The sequence below is a fragment of the Lepidochelys kempii genome, chromosome 12 (assembly GCF_965140285.1).
Source record: "Lepidochelys kempii isolate rLepKem1 chromosome 12, rLepKem1.hap1, whole genome shotgun sequence".
Taxonomy (NCBI): domain Eukaryota; kingdom Metazoa; phylum Chordata; order Testudines; family Cheloniidae; genus Lepidochelys; species Lepidochelys kempii.
The window spans coordinates 3,535,696-3,552,497 of NC_136391.1; the positions used below are offsets into that span (position 1 = coordinate 3,535,696).

At 44.5% G+C, this 16,802-nt stretch overlaps 1 protein-coding gene across 1 annotated transcript in view; it reads left to right on the forward strand.

Annotated features, from left to right (window-relative positions):
* The window catches only part of HYDIN (HYDIN axonemal central pair apparatus protein), a 427,107-nt gene that overhangs the window by 134,757 nt on the left and 275,548 nt on the right, over positions 1-16,802 (forward strand). Inside the window, exon 10 of the mRNA XM_073307159.2 lies at positions 11,741-11,840. Within this exon, the coding sequence (XP_073163260.2) occupies positions 11,741-11,840 (100 nt within the window). The remainder of the gene's footprint in view (positions 1-11,740; positions 11,841-16,802) is intronic.

Below are 16,802 nucleotides of genomic sequence, written 5' to 3' on the forward strand. Positions count from 1 at the left end.
CCTGCATTCCTGAACCCCCAGTGTATATACCCTTCATGGGCTGTCTGCATGCCCAAGCAGTGTCTCTCATGTCTACCACTATTTTTTAGCAGTGTAATGGCTCAGTGCCTCCCCACTGCTGGAGCTTTCCCCTGCTGAAGTGAAAGGCTCTGGCATGGGGAGGCAGCAGGGAAAGGCTCTGGCAGCTCCCACTCCTGCTCTGTCCTCTACACACTGCCATTAAGTGTAGTCATAAAAGTAGCATCCTACTCACTAAGGCACAAGTCCACTGATGATACTGTAGCTAAATGATTTGCAGCAGCTCTATTGTACAAACAGGTACTGCCATTTTTAATTCCCTTCTTACTTTGCACCTTCCCGTTTTCTCCGATTGTTTCTTGTTACCATTTCAAAATATCACGATTTTGCTCATCTACTCCCAACGCTTTTGCACTCTCATCCTCTGTCTTTGTTTTTCTGACTCGTTGTCATTTAAAATCCCACTTCTGCATCTCTCTCCTTATTGGTTCTAGTGCTATTGGGTTTAGGCTTTGCATTGAGGAAAGCATCCAGATCTTGACTAAATATAGCCTCTTCCTAAAGGTAGATATGGATTTGGCTGTAAAGGCATCTGCTGAAGCTGTGTGTGTGGTTCATTAGATTAGGTCAGCCCCTCTGCCCTTATTTGCCGGTGTTGTTGTGTTTAGAGAAATGGCCATAGAAATGTTGATGGATACAGAGTTAACTTGACTGACAATAAAAAGGAAAAAAAGATCAATAATGTCTTAATTATCATGTGAATAATAAACATTTTGAGCAGCCTTTCAAGCCTGTGGAAAACAAACTGTTACGCAACTCTGACTTTCTGACTGCATCTCGCATTTGGTTTAATTTATTTCTGCAAATAGACGTGATATGTCAGCAGCAACAGCTGTGGTAGAAGCCCAGGTGGCTACCAAAGACATTGATCTCCCTTTTTGCTGCAGATTTTTTTTTCCAGCATACGGTGCCATTAGCTGTGAGTCACATTGGGAGCACGAGGGAGCTGACTCCTTGGAAATGGAAACCAAGGAGGACAGGGATTTTCTACCATTGCACTGTCCTTGACAAGTCACCACTATCTTGTCATTGCCTTCCTGATTAATGCTGATCCTCTGGAAATCTGCCTTTCCAGGTTGTGACAGTGCTGCCATTTTTGTAGTACAGCAAGGCAAGGAGAGGCAAGTGTGTATAGGAATTGTTAGTATTCCAGAGGCTCTCCAAATCAGCTGGAGAGCTGAGAGGCTTGGTTAGTGGCACTCACTAGAAGAAGAGGCCTTTTCCGATCAAGTCTCTGCCGGGAGGAGTCACCCCTATTGTGAGTGATAGCGTCCATCCAACAACCCCACTGTGTTTTCAATGAGGCTTCAGTTACTTGTGGGAAAAACACAGGACAGGTGTTGGGTTTTTGTACTCCTTTTTTTATGATGGGTCTGAAGGGATGTGCTTTGCAGTCAATAGCTCCTCCTCGAGCTCCATTCCCAGCTCTATTACTTATTTTCTGTGTGGCTTTGGACACATGACTTCACCTCTCTGCATCAGTTTCACCCTTCTATAAATGATATTAGCCATGCTCTATCTACCTCCCATGCGGGCTGTGTGAAGCTAAATCAGTGAGGGCCAACTTTACACAATGGCCTTTCATTATTATTGTCAGAGCTGGTGGGAGTCACTGGCTTTTTTTGAGAGTTCTAGGTGCTCAGGATCTCTGAAAATCAGGCCCTAGATGTCTGAGGGTAGGCACTCAAAGGTAACAACCACTTTTAGATATGTGGCCCGTAACATCCATAGAGTGCTTTGGACTTGTAGAGTGCTATATGTGCTGCACATTGCTTAGAATGCCTGTATTGCACTGCTTTACAACATATGTAACAAAGCCAGGTAACACCACATGTGTAACACCAGCAGACCCCGGTTGTCAGCAGGCAGGATTGAATGTGGGACCTCTGGAGCTAAATACATAAGCCTCTACTGCATGAGCTAAAAGCCATATAGCTATTAGCTAAAGCTGTAGAGCAGACTCATTAACTCTCTCTAAGTGATCTCAGTGCTACTAGAGGGGACAGGACACCACACCCAGAAGGTGTGTGGGTTACACTTGTGGGTTACACTTGTTACTCCTTTTGTGCTGTATCTTGATACAATACCTCTTTGCATTGTATACCATGTGGCAGTTGTATCTTGTCTCTGACTGCCATTAAGCCATATACACTAAAATATCATGCTTGCAGTTTTGTATCTGTTATTTCTTTAGGAGTAGGTGTCGCCCGTAGCATTCCACATGTTGATTCAAGTATCGTCCTATAGAGGACTTGGCTGCCCAAGCTAACCTATCCTCATCTAAAAACACATATACCTGTACCAGCTAGTCTCAAACGGTATGTAGTGAAGCATAGTCTTTTAAGCAGTAGTTCCTGTTCTCCTGTGGCTTTACAAACCAGCATCTAAAACTCCACCTGGAGACTAACAGCCAGCCAGAGCAGATCCTGATCATTGGTGTCATATCCTTCTAACACAATGCTCTGCCAAATAAGCACGCCTATGCATTTCTACAGCAGTATCAGTCTCCAAATAGCTTTCAGGTGCAGCCCCAGGTACAGCACATTCCAATGGTCTAATCCTGAGATAACAAAAGCATGGATAACAGTGTCAAGGCCTGCATCCAAAAGGAAATGTAATAACTTCCTAGCCAGATACATGGCAGGTCCATCTCTTTTTTTTGGAGCATGCACTCTGAAAGCTTCCTTGAAAGGTTACCTTGAGCTAGCTGGACTGAATGAGAAGCCATATAACATTCTTTACTATCCAGTACACTGGACAGATATTCCCTGCCTAAAACTGTCCTTGGTGCTCCACCTGAATCAGAATATTTCCTCCAATTGTCTGGCTTAGGACGACCCAGTGCTGTTTTTGCCCAGCTGCATGAAGTTCAGTACAAACTCTTACAAAATGCTGTGGATCTATTGGAGATTGGTATAGATGCCATAATGGAGGAAGTGGGGGGACAAAGGAAATAAAAGAGGAGCTAAATGCATAGGGCCAAGTCCACCCCTGGTGCAACTCCAATTCAATCCATGCAGCCTATGCTTTGCAAGTCTATTCACAGCAGAAGGAAACCTGTGGTGAACAGAATTAGAGCAGATGGCATTAGAAATCCAGAGGAACTGCCCCATCACTGCACCATGACACAGACCACAAGCAGATGGGAGTCACCCAAGGGTATTACAGGAGTGAGGGGGTGGCACTTTCAGACTCAAACTCATGGATATTGAAGTTGTCATAGAGCAAAGGCAGAGAACAAAGAGCATTTAGGGAGGCTGATGTAAAGCTAGTTTTTAAAAAAGAGCAGCAGGTGTGATGCTAGTAACTGCAGATTAGTTGATTTGATCTCTGTTCCAAGTAATATAGTTAAATCAATCATTAGGGATAACATGGTAGGGTGGTTTAGATGGAAATGAATTGCCAGGCAGACATCAGCTTTGGTTTATAGAAGGCTAAATCTTGTCAGCTAAATCTGATTGACTTTTGTGAAAGGCTGATGAAATAGGTAAAGGAAAAACAGACATCACCATTTGATAAAGCGTTTGATAAAATGTCACATAGAAATCTTGTAGATAAAGCTAAGAAGACAGGCATTGATAATCTGGATTACAAATCGGCCATTGGGAAGGCCGCAGAGGGCAGTTGCATATGAAAGGAAAGGAGTGGGGTCTTGCATTGCTGGGGGTTGGGATCCATTCCAGTTTATACATAAGGCATTTGGAAGGCAGGACAAGCTGTAGACGGTACAAACTACCAAGGATGTCAGGGATCATCAAGGGGATGTAAACAGAGCAGCGAAACCCAGCATACTGGAGAGCAACAGCCTTGATGTTACATTTTGGTGGGGTGATAGTGAGTGTCAAGGTTCCTTCCCCACTCTGAACTCTAGGGTACAGATGTGGGGACCTGCATGAAAGCCTCCTAAGCTTCCTTTTACCACCTTAGGTTAAAACTTCCCCAAGGTACAAATTAATTTTACTCTTTGCCCTTGGAATTTCCACTGCCACCACCAGACTTTAACTGGGAAAACGTAGTTTGGACACGTCTTTCCCCCCCAAATCCTCCCAACCCTTGCACCCCACTTCCTGGGGAAGGTTTGGTAAAAATCCTCACCAATTTGCATAGGTGACCACAGACCCAAACCCTTGGATCTGAGAACAATGAAAAAGCATTCAGTTTTCTTACAAGAAGACTTTGAATAGAAGTAAAGGAATCACCTCTGTAAAATCAGGATGGTAGATACCTCACAGGGTAATTAGATTCAAAACATAGAGAATCCCTCTAGGCAAAACCTTAGGTTACAAAAAAGACACACAGACAAGAATAGTCATTCTATTCAGCACAGCTCTTTTCTCAGCCATTTAAAGAAATCATAATCGAACACATACCTAGCTAGATTACTTACTAAAAGTTCTAAGACTCCATTCCTGTTCTGATCCCAGCAAAAGCAGCATACAGACAGACCCAGACCCTTTGTTTCTCTCCCTCCTCCCAGCTTTTGAAAGTATCTTGTCTCCTCATTGGTCATTTTGGTCAGGTGCCAGCGAGGTTACCTTTAGCTTCTTAACCCTTTACAGGTGAGAGGATTTTTCCTCTGGCCAGGAGGGATTTTAAAGGGGTTTACCCTTCCCTTTATATTTATGACAGTGAGTGACGAAGGATTACATGGCAATGGGGAGCCAGCTGGTTGTCTCCAGGCATTTGAAAGTTTGGGTTTTTACTAGGTGTGGCATTTCTGTAAAGGAAGCACTGCACTGTTTGAGAGTGTTAGCCAGACTCCCTTCAATACACTTGTGATGGGTTCAGTCACAGAGACCCCCTTGGGACTGTCACCTGATGTGCTGAAATTACCTCTGAGCCAGTTTTCCGTGCCATCTTGGGACTCCTGAACCTTGCCTTGTTGAGCCAGACATGCTAGCCAGCTGCAAACACAGACCCAGGTCTGGTCCACGCCCCCAAAGCTGCAGATTTTAACCAAAAACTGCTCAGCAGGTCACCTATCTCCAGCACCCAGACACCCTGTTCCCAATGGAATCCAAACCCCAAATAAATCCATTTTACTCTGTCTAAAGCTTATACAGGGTAAACTCATAAATTGTCTGCCCTCTTTAACACTGATAGAGAGATATGCACAGCTGTTTGCTCCCCCAGGTATTGGTCACTAACTCTGGGTTAATTAATGAACAAAAGTGATTTTATTAAATATAAAAAGTAGGATTTAAGTGGTTCCAAGTAATAATGGACAGAACAAAGTTTGTTACCAAGCAAAATAAAACAAAACATACAAGTAAAAAGAAAAGGAGTACTTGTGACACCTTAGAGACTAACCAATTTATTTGAGCATGAGCTTTCGTGAGCTATAGCTCACTGTAGCTCATGAAAGCTCATGCTCAAATAAATTGGTTAGTCTCTAAGGTGCCACAAGTACTCCTTTTCTTTTTGCGAATACAGACTAACACAGCTGTTACTCTAAAACATACAAGTGTAAGCCTATTACATTAAGAAACTGAATACAGGTAAATCTCACCCTTAGAGATGTTCCAGTAAGCTTATTTCACATACTAGACTTCTTCCTATCTGGGCCCAGTCCTTTCCCCTGGTACAGTTCTTGTTAATTCCAGCTCAGGTGGTAACTAGGGTATTTGTCATGACTGGCAGCCGCCTTTGTTCTGTTCCACCCCCTTATATATCTTTGACCTAAGGCATGAATCCTTTGTCTCAATCTGGGTTCCCACCCCTCGTTCTAAATGGAAAAGCACCAGGTTAAAGATGGTTTCCAGTTCAGGTGACATGATCACACGTCACTGTAAGACCTCCTTCTTCATTACTCAGGAGCTGGAGGACAGGTCCACAGGCAGGCTGGCAGCTAAACAAACCCATTTGCAGGTCGTTGATTCTGAAGCAGCCTTAATGGCTTCCACTTAACATGTTTACATTGGCAATCAAGTTGATGTCTTATTCCCCTAATGCCAGACCTAGAACTCGTACCTGTGAACAAATGGGATGACCACACTCAGTAGATCATAATCATTGTAATGATACCTTACAAGAGACCTTTTGCATGAAGCATATTCCAGTTACATCATATTCACACTTATAAGCATATTTCCATAAACATATGGAGTGCAATGTCACAACACTTTCAACCTTCACTCTTAAGCAAATATTTTCTTTGGGAGTGTCAGGTGATAAGTTCACTTTCTCCCATGTCCACCCCCTCCCTTTTCTACATATTTCTCTCCTGTGTCTGCTTTTCCATCACTGCAGGCCAAAACAAAAATCACCGCAGTTGGCCGGGGTACCTGGAAATGAATGCAATACCGGGAGATTCCCAGCAAATTGAGCCATGTGGCCCCACCGTCTTCCTTCACCTTTCCTCCTAGCCAGGTCCAGTCTATGTTCAGAAAATCCAGCAGGCTCTCTGTCCACTCAGCCTCTGGAACTCACCCTATCTCCCCACCATTCAGATAGTTGGTGTTGTTACCCAGGGCTTTCAGAACCCAAAGCAGTGGCAACTTAACTGTTTTTCTCCAGGCGGTGTGAGGAATAAATCAACGGGTGCACAGCTCATCCATCTAATAAATGATTGGCACCAGCAAAGTCTGAAATGGTTCTGAGGGATCAGTGGCCAGGCTTCAGGGGGGGCCCTCCTTCCATCTGACTGCTGGGGAACGTAGGTGTCAAATCCTTGCCCAAAGGAAAGCTTCCTCGAACTACTTCAAAGCACACTTTCTAACTAAACTTTTTATAATTTTTCTCCTAACAAAGCACATGATTCATAATAGCCTCTAATAGGCTAACAATTTTCCTAGCAATTGCCAATAACAATTCATTATTCTCCTTATCAGCAAAGCATTTCTCGTCATAACAACAATAAAACTTACATATTAGAGACACCTAAAACCAAGGTCATTGTCCAAACAATCCTTCTATTTTCATGGAACTTTCACTTCTTGTCCCAACTTCCCATTCTGCTAACAAAACTGCAAACATGCAGTTATTTGGCCTTGCCTCTGAGGCCTAAGATTTTCCTAGCTATGTGATGTGTGGTTTTCAGCTGGCAGTGGCTTAACATATAAAATTGCTGACTGTAATACTGTCAAATTCTGGGGTACACTAAAGAATGTCAAATTCTGGAGTAACAGTTTACCATCTGTTTCTAGAGCAAGGAGGGAATCTGGTTTAATTGGGCTACAGGCCAGGACCCCTGGGTTCCATTGGCTCCCTGTGTGACCCTTTGGGAAGTCACCGAGGGGAAGTCATAATCATATTTTAAAGGTATTGCCCCTTTTTGATCAACTGCTAGTCAAGGTTTGGGGCCCTGGGAATATTCCAGCTGGGAGCATAAATTGATGGAGTCTGGTATGCTATTTGATGCAATGTTGTTTATTTACAACGAATGTACAAAGTTATGTGTCTCTGAACTCAGAAGCCACTGAATAAAAGGAGCAGATTCGTTAGCTTACAGCCCTCAAGTCTCTTTAGCAAACATGAGACCCAAAAGTTCTCTCTTGCTTTCTCCAGAGTCACATTTGCTTTCTTGCCTCTTTCTCTCTCTGTGTGTTCTTGTCCTCAGTTTTTGTGTAATCTCTCTTCTCTCACACACATACTCCTACCCAAAACAAAGCTCAGTCAAAAGCTCCTGGGCAAGTTCATACAGCTCTGTTGTCTTTGGGGGTGGCTTACGCTTACAGTTGTGTTAATTGAAGGGTGAATTCACATCTATCAACCTCAATGGGGTTTTAACTCAACCCGTAACAAGGTTTAGCCCAGGTCATAACAACATTTAGGTGTCTAACTTCCTGAATGGGATGTCGATGCCTAAGGGCTTGTCTACACTGGCAATTTACAGCGCTGCAACTCTCTCGCTCAGAGGGGTGAGTGAAAAAACACCCCTGAGCGCAGCAAGTGTCAGCACTGTAAAGGGCAGTGTAGTCAGGGCCCCAGCGCTGGGAGCCGCGCCCCTCGTGGAGGTGGGTTTTTTAGAGCGCAGGGGGAGCTCTCTCCCAGCGCTCTGCCATGACTACACAAGCCACGTTAAAGCACGGCTGCAACGGCGCTTTAGCGCTGCCCGTGTAGACTAGCCCTGAGTATCTTTAAAAATCTGGCCCTTCGTTTTTCTGTGCCTCAAGAGCCCCAGCAAATGGGGGTTCTGAGGATAAATCCAGGAAAGATTGGGAGGTGCTCATATACTAGGGTAATGGGGCCAAAGAAGTACCATAGGATAGACAGAGAGATTCCCAGCTCTGATGCTGACGTGCTGTTTGATCTTGGGCAAGAACCGCTCTGTGTCTCAGTTTCCCTATAGCAGAAAACAGGAAGAAAACCATGTTTTCCTCACAGCAGGATTGTGAAGCGACATTTGTTAGAGTTTGTGAAGTGCTCTGAAAAGCTCTGATGGAAGCAGCTGTTTTTTAATGTAGCCCTTTTTCCTAGTTCCTCCTTTCAACAAAATGCAGTGTGTCTTTATTCACAGCCAGCAGCGTTAGTGTCCAGGTTGTGCTAAAGATTCAAGTGCCCAGAGTATGAATCTCACATGGCACCATAGCTTACCTCTCCTTACCTTGATTGCCTTAATTTAGGTGGTAAATAACCATTCACAATCCACAGGCCAGTCACTTTAAATCCAAATCTGTTACCAGTGGAGAAGAACTGCTATTTGTTTTGGGGGGCACTAATGACAAGACTAAATTGGTGTGGCCTGAGAGCACCTGCTGACTCTGGCCTATTTACCACGTCTATCCCTGGCTCTTGACTCAGCCTCCCAAACCTAGATTTATGTGTCCTGTTATGTCTGTCTCCCTATCAGTCCCATTACTGAGCTCGGAAACAGCAGGGTAAGAGCGTAGTGTCAGTCATAACTGTGTCACAGATGTGCTGGCCTTGGATTTCATCAAATCCCAAAGTCAGCCAAACCCACTCAGCTAGAAAACCACACTGTTGTTAGCAAGGGCACCTGTATGTTTAAATTCTCTCTCTCTTCTGTATGCGTTTGTTTTTGCTTATGAGTTTCATTGCGCTTTCTTCCATGACACCTGTCAGCCTTTGAGTAATGAGCAAGCCAGCTTGAGGAGAGTGGGTTTTAGGGCCAAGATGTCTGAACAGACCATTGAGCTCGACTGGCTCGCAATCCACACTAAAGCAACAGTAAAAGGCACTTTGTTGTGCAGTCAGTCCGAGAGCCTGAGCCTGCACCATTATAGTTACAGGGAGATTTTCCATTGCTTTGAATGGAAGCAGGATCGAGCCCTAAATGTCCCAAGCCTGATTTGGATTTCACCAAAGTGTAAATAACCCCAGTGAAATCAATGCAAGAGTGATCATAACTGGACAATATCCATTTATGATGATGGAATGATCAGATTTTGATGAGCTCTGGGAAGCATTCCATTGGAATTTTTGCATTTACTGCTGTGTAGGTCTAAGGAACTGAGTTTCCTTGACACAGCTCCTTTTCTGATGTTTTTAAAGCCTGCTGTGCTGTGGTGAACATATCGCCACCTTCACTCCCCTGAACGGGGGGGGAGGGGGGAGAAATACCTGCCCTGAAGCAAGTTGCCATGGCTGAAAGGTGAGGCTGAGAGCTGGGACTCACAAAGGAGTAGTGTTTGGGCTATGGCAGAGGCCCTGGGTTCAGGGGGGAAAGCACACTGCCTGGACCCTGGCCTGAGAGGACTCTTGCTCCTGGGCTGAATAGCACAGATGTTAACAGACACAGAATTTAGCTTGCTTTGGACTCACTGGGCTGACGTTATGGTGATGATTCCTGGTGATTGGGGAGATTTTGCTGCAAGTTAACCCTTCCAGCCATCTAGAGGAAATCTTGTTTGACATCTCCAATTGTGTTGTAACTGGCTTTGTGAAGCCCGAAGTCTGCTGAACCCTGACAACCCCACTGAGAAGGCCCTAGGCCCTGACATAACTGTCCATAATCCTTGGCACACATAGACCCACACTGACACGCACCATCACCAGTTTTCTGTCTTGTACGGGAGGCCTTACAAACGCTAATGAAGAAAATACCATGGATTCCTCAGGGTAACAGTTTTCAGTTGTCATTCGCTTTCCTCTTTCCAGTGGCAACATCGGTGTTCCAGTTGTAAGCCTACAGGCATCCTGTTTTCCTCTGCTTTACATCCCCATCTTTTCTAATACCTCCATCATAATCACTGTCCTTCTAGCCAGAGGTTAAGGTGATTTTCTCATCTTAGTGTAATGGCTGGTGTGAGGGAGTTTTACACTCCAGCTTGCCATGAACTAAGTGTTCATGTAGACAAGCACTCTTTGCCTTTGAGGGACAGAATTGGTGGGCTCTGCAGCTCTCTGCTCTGAGGATCACGACAACCAGGATGGAGAGTCAGACCTTACTGCTTAGCCACTGAGTCAGCCCTGACATAGTCCTTTTAAAGAGAAATGTACAAAGTCAGAGAGCTGTTAAGATGTACATTAAACCTCATACAGTAGATAGTGTGGCAAACAAAATTAGCTGCATACTGCATGTGTCCATACACCTGCTCTGGGAATAGACTGCCAGGATGTGAAGTGATAGAGTTAGTTATATTTAACTGGAGGAATAGTAGAACAAAGAGCACTGAATAATTATTACAGACTTGTTTTAACTAAGCCAGGGAAAACTATCATTTGTGTTTCAGTTTACCTCTTCTTCTGCTAGATTAAAGCCTCAGACAACTTGGGCTGGGTTTTGTTTTGTTTAGAGCCATTGGGACAGATTTGACTTTTAGTTAAACTTGTGTAAATCCATGATAACTCCTTGGAAGTTGTTGAATCAGGGTGAGATCAAAATTGGGCCCAATGGCTCTATAATGAAATGAGATGCTTTATGGTTTGCAAGTAGTATGCAGTATTGTTGTACCCGTGTCGGTCCCAGGATATTAGAGACAAGTAGGGTGACCAGATGTCCCAATTTTATAGGGACATTCCCGATTTTTGGGTCTGTTTCTTATATAGGCTCCTATTACCCCCCCCACCCCTTCCCGATTTTTCACATTTGCTGTCTGGTCATCCTAAAGACAAGGTGGGCGAGGTAATATCTTTTATTGGACAAAGTTCTGTTGGTGAAAGAGACAAGCTTTCGAGCTTACTCAGAGCTCTTTTATTCATAACTTTGCTAGACACTAAAAATCATGGACTGAATAGAGACACTGTCTATTACAACAATCTGTAACCCCAACCAACTGCTCCCCCCCACTTTCTTTCATGTTAACAGGTCACTTTACCTTGAATGGTTCCTTGAAACATGTATTAACTACTTATGCTAAACAATTTGTTCCACCTTGTTTTTAGCTGTGACACTCTGATTAAGTTTCCCAAACCTGAAGATGAACTTTGTGTAAGCTTGAAAGCTTGTCTCTCACTGATAGAAGTTGGTCCAATAAAATATATTACCTCACCCACTTTGTCTCTCTATGGTTTACAAGGTCAGTCTCTTAAATTTCTCTAGTATGCTTAATCAGGTAGTAGTATCGGGATATAATATTCATGCTATCCTTGTTATTTGTTGGTAGAAACCTGTAACATGAAGTGCTCTTAATAAGGAAGTTATATTTACAGTATGTTTTTTAGTAAATCCAAATGGCTTCATGCCTTCAGTTTTTCCTTTTTTTTTCTTTTTTAACTTGTGTATCTGTAGTTGAAACTGCGCTATTCTTTTTTGTTTTAGGAGGGAGATGTTTGGCCAAATTCTACAGCTGAAATTAATGTGATCTTTAAGCCCCGAGAAGCCAAAGTCTATCATAGGACCATCTACTGTGACATCTCAGGTACAGCATTTCCAAAGGCACAATAAGCATAACATACTAGTGTGGTTGGTTTTCATGTCATGGGATAGCCAACATTAGCTCTGGTGTGAGGCTTTCCGGTGGTGCTAAGCTACTCCAGAGGCAAGCTTCAGGATGCAATGTCTGGAAGTCACTAACTACACTGAGCTCATCTAGGTCGAAGTAAGGTCTGTCATTGTGTTATATGGACCACATAATATAGTAGCTTTCACTCTCAAATTTTCAGACAGTTACAAACTTGGCCTGTGGCTCCCAATCATTGCCTGGACTATGGCTCATATGGCATGACTGCATGGATGGCAGGGCCCCATCCTAAAGTCTTGCCACGCAGCCAAGCAGCAGCCCCTCTCCCTGAGCAGTCTTGCAGAGCTTTATGGAATGGATTGGCATGTGGCAGTACTATCAGGACCAAGTCCTGTAATCCTAATGCTTCTCTCCATACATGTGGGTGGAGAGGAGGAAAAGTGAGTCTAGATGCATCCAGCCCCCTGGGGACCGAGTGCAATGCTTTCCAGGCCCAGTGCAGTGGTGGCTACCAAGGATTTGCAGCTGAGAGCCGCCTAAGTCCTGCTCCCTTTGTGACCGTATGCACATCTCAGCTGACACTGGCATGGAAGCGTCTTCTGATAGAAGTGACTGATTCACTGTCCCTGCCTAATGACAGGTTTCAGAGTAGCAGCCATGTTAGTCTGTATCCGTAAAAAGAAAAGGAGGACTTGTGGCACCTGAGAGACTAATAAATTTATTAGAGCATAAGCTTTCGTGAGTACTCCTTTTCTTTTTGTCCCTGCCTGTTACCCCTTGTGGAGACAGCCATTAAACTCTGCTGTCTAAAACCAGCACGAAACATTCCTGGAACTGGGCAGTTCCTCTGGGGCTTGATGTCTGTCCTGCTCAGCTTGCTGTAAGGCACTCCTCTTGAGCTGGAGGCTGTGGAGATGGAACACTGTGGGTTTCCTAGTGGAGTATTTCCCTGCCTGTGGGTTTCTGAGATGGAGGGGAACATCAGGCCCTTGATCTGTTGGCAGCCAAACTCCCGTTGAGCTGCTGGATAGTACAATCTATGGTCTGTGCACAGTCATTTGTTGACTTCCATAAGGCTTTAAGCTAAAGGATACAGATGTCATGCAAGTACTTTTTATTTACATAGTAATTGCATATGATTTACTTGGCAAACATCACCTCCAGTAATTAAAGAGGGCTTCTGTTAACAAACTGTCTTCCCAGCTGCCAGCTGCAAGGGTTGGTCTTCACTTCTCAGCCCTACTGAAGGAAAGATTTGTTTGAAAAGCCCTTGCCCAGGAACCCATGTTTAACATTCTGCTCCTTAGCCTGGGCTTCTAGGTCTACCACCAGTGGAGTATTACTCAACTTTCTACTGGAGTCCCCCAGTATGCTGCAAAGGGAAGAGGCTTTTTCCTTGCTGACATCTGGAACAAAATATAGCACTAAGGGAAGAGCCTTAATAAATGGGAAGATTGCAGAGGGAAAGGAGAAAGAAGGAAAGCTGCTGCATGATGCAAGATATTTACAGGCGAGGGAAATCCACCCAGTTAGACTGACAGTAATAGCAGAACTAGAACTCAGCAAGTAATTGCAATGATTAAGAGGAGGGATGGTCTTGTCATTAAGGCACTGGATTGGAACTTGGGAGATCTTTGTTCTTCCACAGCTTCCCACTGTGTGAGCTCAGGCAAGTCACTTAATCTTTCTGTGCCCCAGCAGTCCATCTGAAAAATGGCAATAACAAACCTTCCATTGTCTTAACTATAAAAAGAAAAGGAGTACTTGTGGCACCTTAGAGACGAACAAATTTATTTGAGCGTAAGCTTTCGTGAGCTACAGCTCACTCAAATAAATTTGTTCGTCTCTAAGGTGCCACAAGTACTCCTTTTCTTTTTGTGAATACAGACTAACACGGCTGCTACTCTGAAACCTGTCTTATAAGATCTTCAAGGCAGGGACCGTCACAATGGGGTTCTGATCTTGGCTGAGGTCTCCAGGGGTAACTATAATGCAAATAATAATCTTTAATCAATTATTTATTGAATTTTGCTTCATATTCTAGTTCAAAAATTTCTCATGTGTTCTCAACTTTCCTCAGTGAATAATGCACAGAGTGCTTGCAAGCAGCCCATTATGAATCTTTGCAGTTCTTACTTTATTGGGCCCTGATCTTGCAGAAGAATGATGCAGGCAAATCTCTGCACCCATATGAGTGGGACTCTGCATAGGTCCACTTGCACAGGGGCCTTGGCTCATTACTCAGTGTCGTTTCTGTCTCTGGATCAGGTGACTGCATAACTAGCCAATACAGCACAGCTTGCAAATTTGACAGTTAAGGAGAGAGGCCATTTGAAATTTGCTTTTGGCAAATATTTGAGCTCAGAATAAGCTTTTCTAGGTATACATGCTAGTAAACTTAAGCTCTGAGTGTTTGTAGAAAACAAACATGGAAGAGCTGAGAACAGTCCAATTAAAATTCACTTTCAGATTTGACTGAGTATGTACAGAGATTTCTTCCACTTTTCCATTAGCTCAACACAGCACAAATCAGGGTTCTGTACCCTGTGAGGTAAATCAGGAGGTATTAAGGAAAGGAAGTAGCCTTTTCACAGGTAAGATTGCAACCAGCTTCCATTGTAAAGCCCTATTTTAGCACCCCTTGTCGGACTGAGCTCTAAATTAGATCTTCTTAGTTCATTATGGAAAAGTTCCATTGGATTCCTGAGTCTAGTGCCAGTCACTCGTTTAATTTAATAGTCTAGTGCTATGTCCATCCCACTTATCTGAACTGTAAAGAATAGCTAAAATGAAAGCTATAAAGAAACCACAAAATATGTTTTTCCATAAACAAAAATTTGTATTTAAAAACCAGGTTAAATTTGTTAAATGACTACAGTCTCCTTGCCTATTGTGTCATTTATGAAACCCAAGGACTTAAAAGCAAGGAAGTGACCATTTAAGGTCACTATAAATCTTACACCCACACCAACCTGGATTAACCAACGTGTCCTCTATGCACTTGCACAGGGCTTCCATCTCAGGGGACCCCCCAACAACCAGGAAAATACCCCACAACTGAACAGCGCTGTGTCCCCTTGCACCAGAGTGCAACACCACTCACTCAAATTTGGCCCACCCCCCTCCCCACCCTGCCCCTTCCACGACGGAGGGAGGGGTGGCTGTGCCAAACCTGAGGGGTGCAAGGGCGTGTGAGTGCAGTGCAGGCTGCAGGAGTGAACGGAGCTGCCCGGCCAGGATTGGAAGGATCCACCCGAGCCTGGGGTGGGAGCAAAGCACTGAGCTGGGGGCAGAGGGCGCCGGTGAGTGCTTAGGAAACTCTCAGAGATGGTGGGTGCGGGGGTAAGGGTGAGCAGCAGGTGGGCTATGGGGTGAGGGGTTGGGAGTGAGTGGGGGATGGTGGAGGGAGTGGAGAATGTTGGGGGGATGGAGGTGGGGGCCAGCACGTTGGGGGTGAGCAGGGGATGGTGGCGGCTGTGGCCAGTGGCATTAAAGTATTGGGAGCTGGGGTGAACGGGATGTATGTCAGCGCTGCTGGGATGTGTGTGAGGGCAGTCAGGATAGGTGGGGCTGGTAGAGGGCTGATGGTGTATATGTGGGTTGGGAGGGGGATTCCAAGGGCTGTGGGGGATGGGAGGGGGATTCAGGGGGCTGTAGGGGATGGAAGGGGGTTATCCAGGGGGCTGTGGGGAGTTGGAGCGGGATTCAAGGGGCTGTGGGGGATGGGAAGGGGATCCAGGGACTGTAGGGAATGGGAGGAGGATTCAGTGGCTGTATGTGGAGCAAGAGGGGCATTCAGTGGGAAGTGGGGGGTAGGAGGGGCATTCAGGGGGCTGTGCATGGAGCAAGAGGGGCATTCAGGGTTGTGTGAGGGGCTTTCAGGGGTCTCTGTGTGGGTTGAAGAGAGAGGGGCATTCTGGGGCCTGTATGGGACAGGGGTGCTTGATTGTCTAGTTTAGGGAAGATGGGGGACCTAATTTCCATAGTGCACAGGCCCCCACAATTCTGTAATGGGGCCTGTGCCCACATATTATTCCCATCAAATTCAAATGGCTATAGGGCAATTCACTAGCATGCATGGAGTCCAAGTAAGATTTGACAATGCTGGCAGACAATTCTATGGTAAACTAACTAAAGATTTATTAGCTAAGAAAAAAGAATTACAGTTTCTGAGAGATTAAAGCAGGTAAAATATAACAATAGGTAAATTACAGTTTGTAACTCCAAATGGTGGAAGTAATGTAATAAACTGCCAGTTTCCCAAAAGTCTTTCAGGGCTACTTAGAATTATTCTGGGAATCTTTGTTTTCTCGTTCAGTTATTCTGTCCTGTTAGAATCCAAACAGTCCAGAGAAAAAGGATCTTTCTTTGAATCCGTATGTATAGTCTCTTCACACAGAAAGCAAGCTGAGAGTGTTTCTATTAACATGGCCTTTTCCTTTAATGATGGTTAGTGAGGAAAGCACTTAGACCTTTGACCTCTGACTATATATATAATGACCTCTTGCTGTGAAATTAGCATTTCTGTTAAAGTCCTTAAGTCCTTCATTAGCCTTTCACAAGATTTCTTTGATGGGTAAGTTAGTTACAAGGTTATTAGCAACTGTCTGTATTCGCAAAAAGAAAAGGAGGACTTGTGGCACCTTAAAGACTAACCAATTTATTTGAGCATGAGCTTTCGTGAGCTACAGCTCACTTCATCAGATGCATTCAGTGGAAAATACAGTGGGGAGATTTATATACATAGAGAACATGAAACAATGGGTGTTACCATACACACTGTAACGAGAGTGATCAGGTAAGATGACCTATTACCAGCAGGAGAGTGGGGGGACAGGGATGGGACCTTTTGGAGTGATAATCTAGGTGGGCCATTTCCAGCAGTTGACAAGAACGTCTGAGGAACAGTGGTGGTGGTGG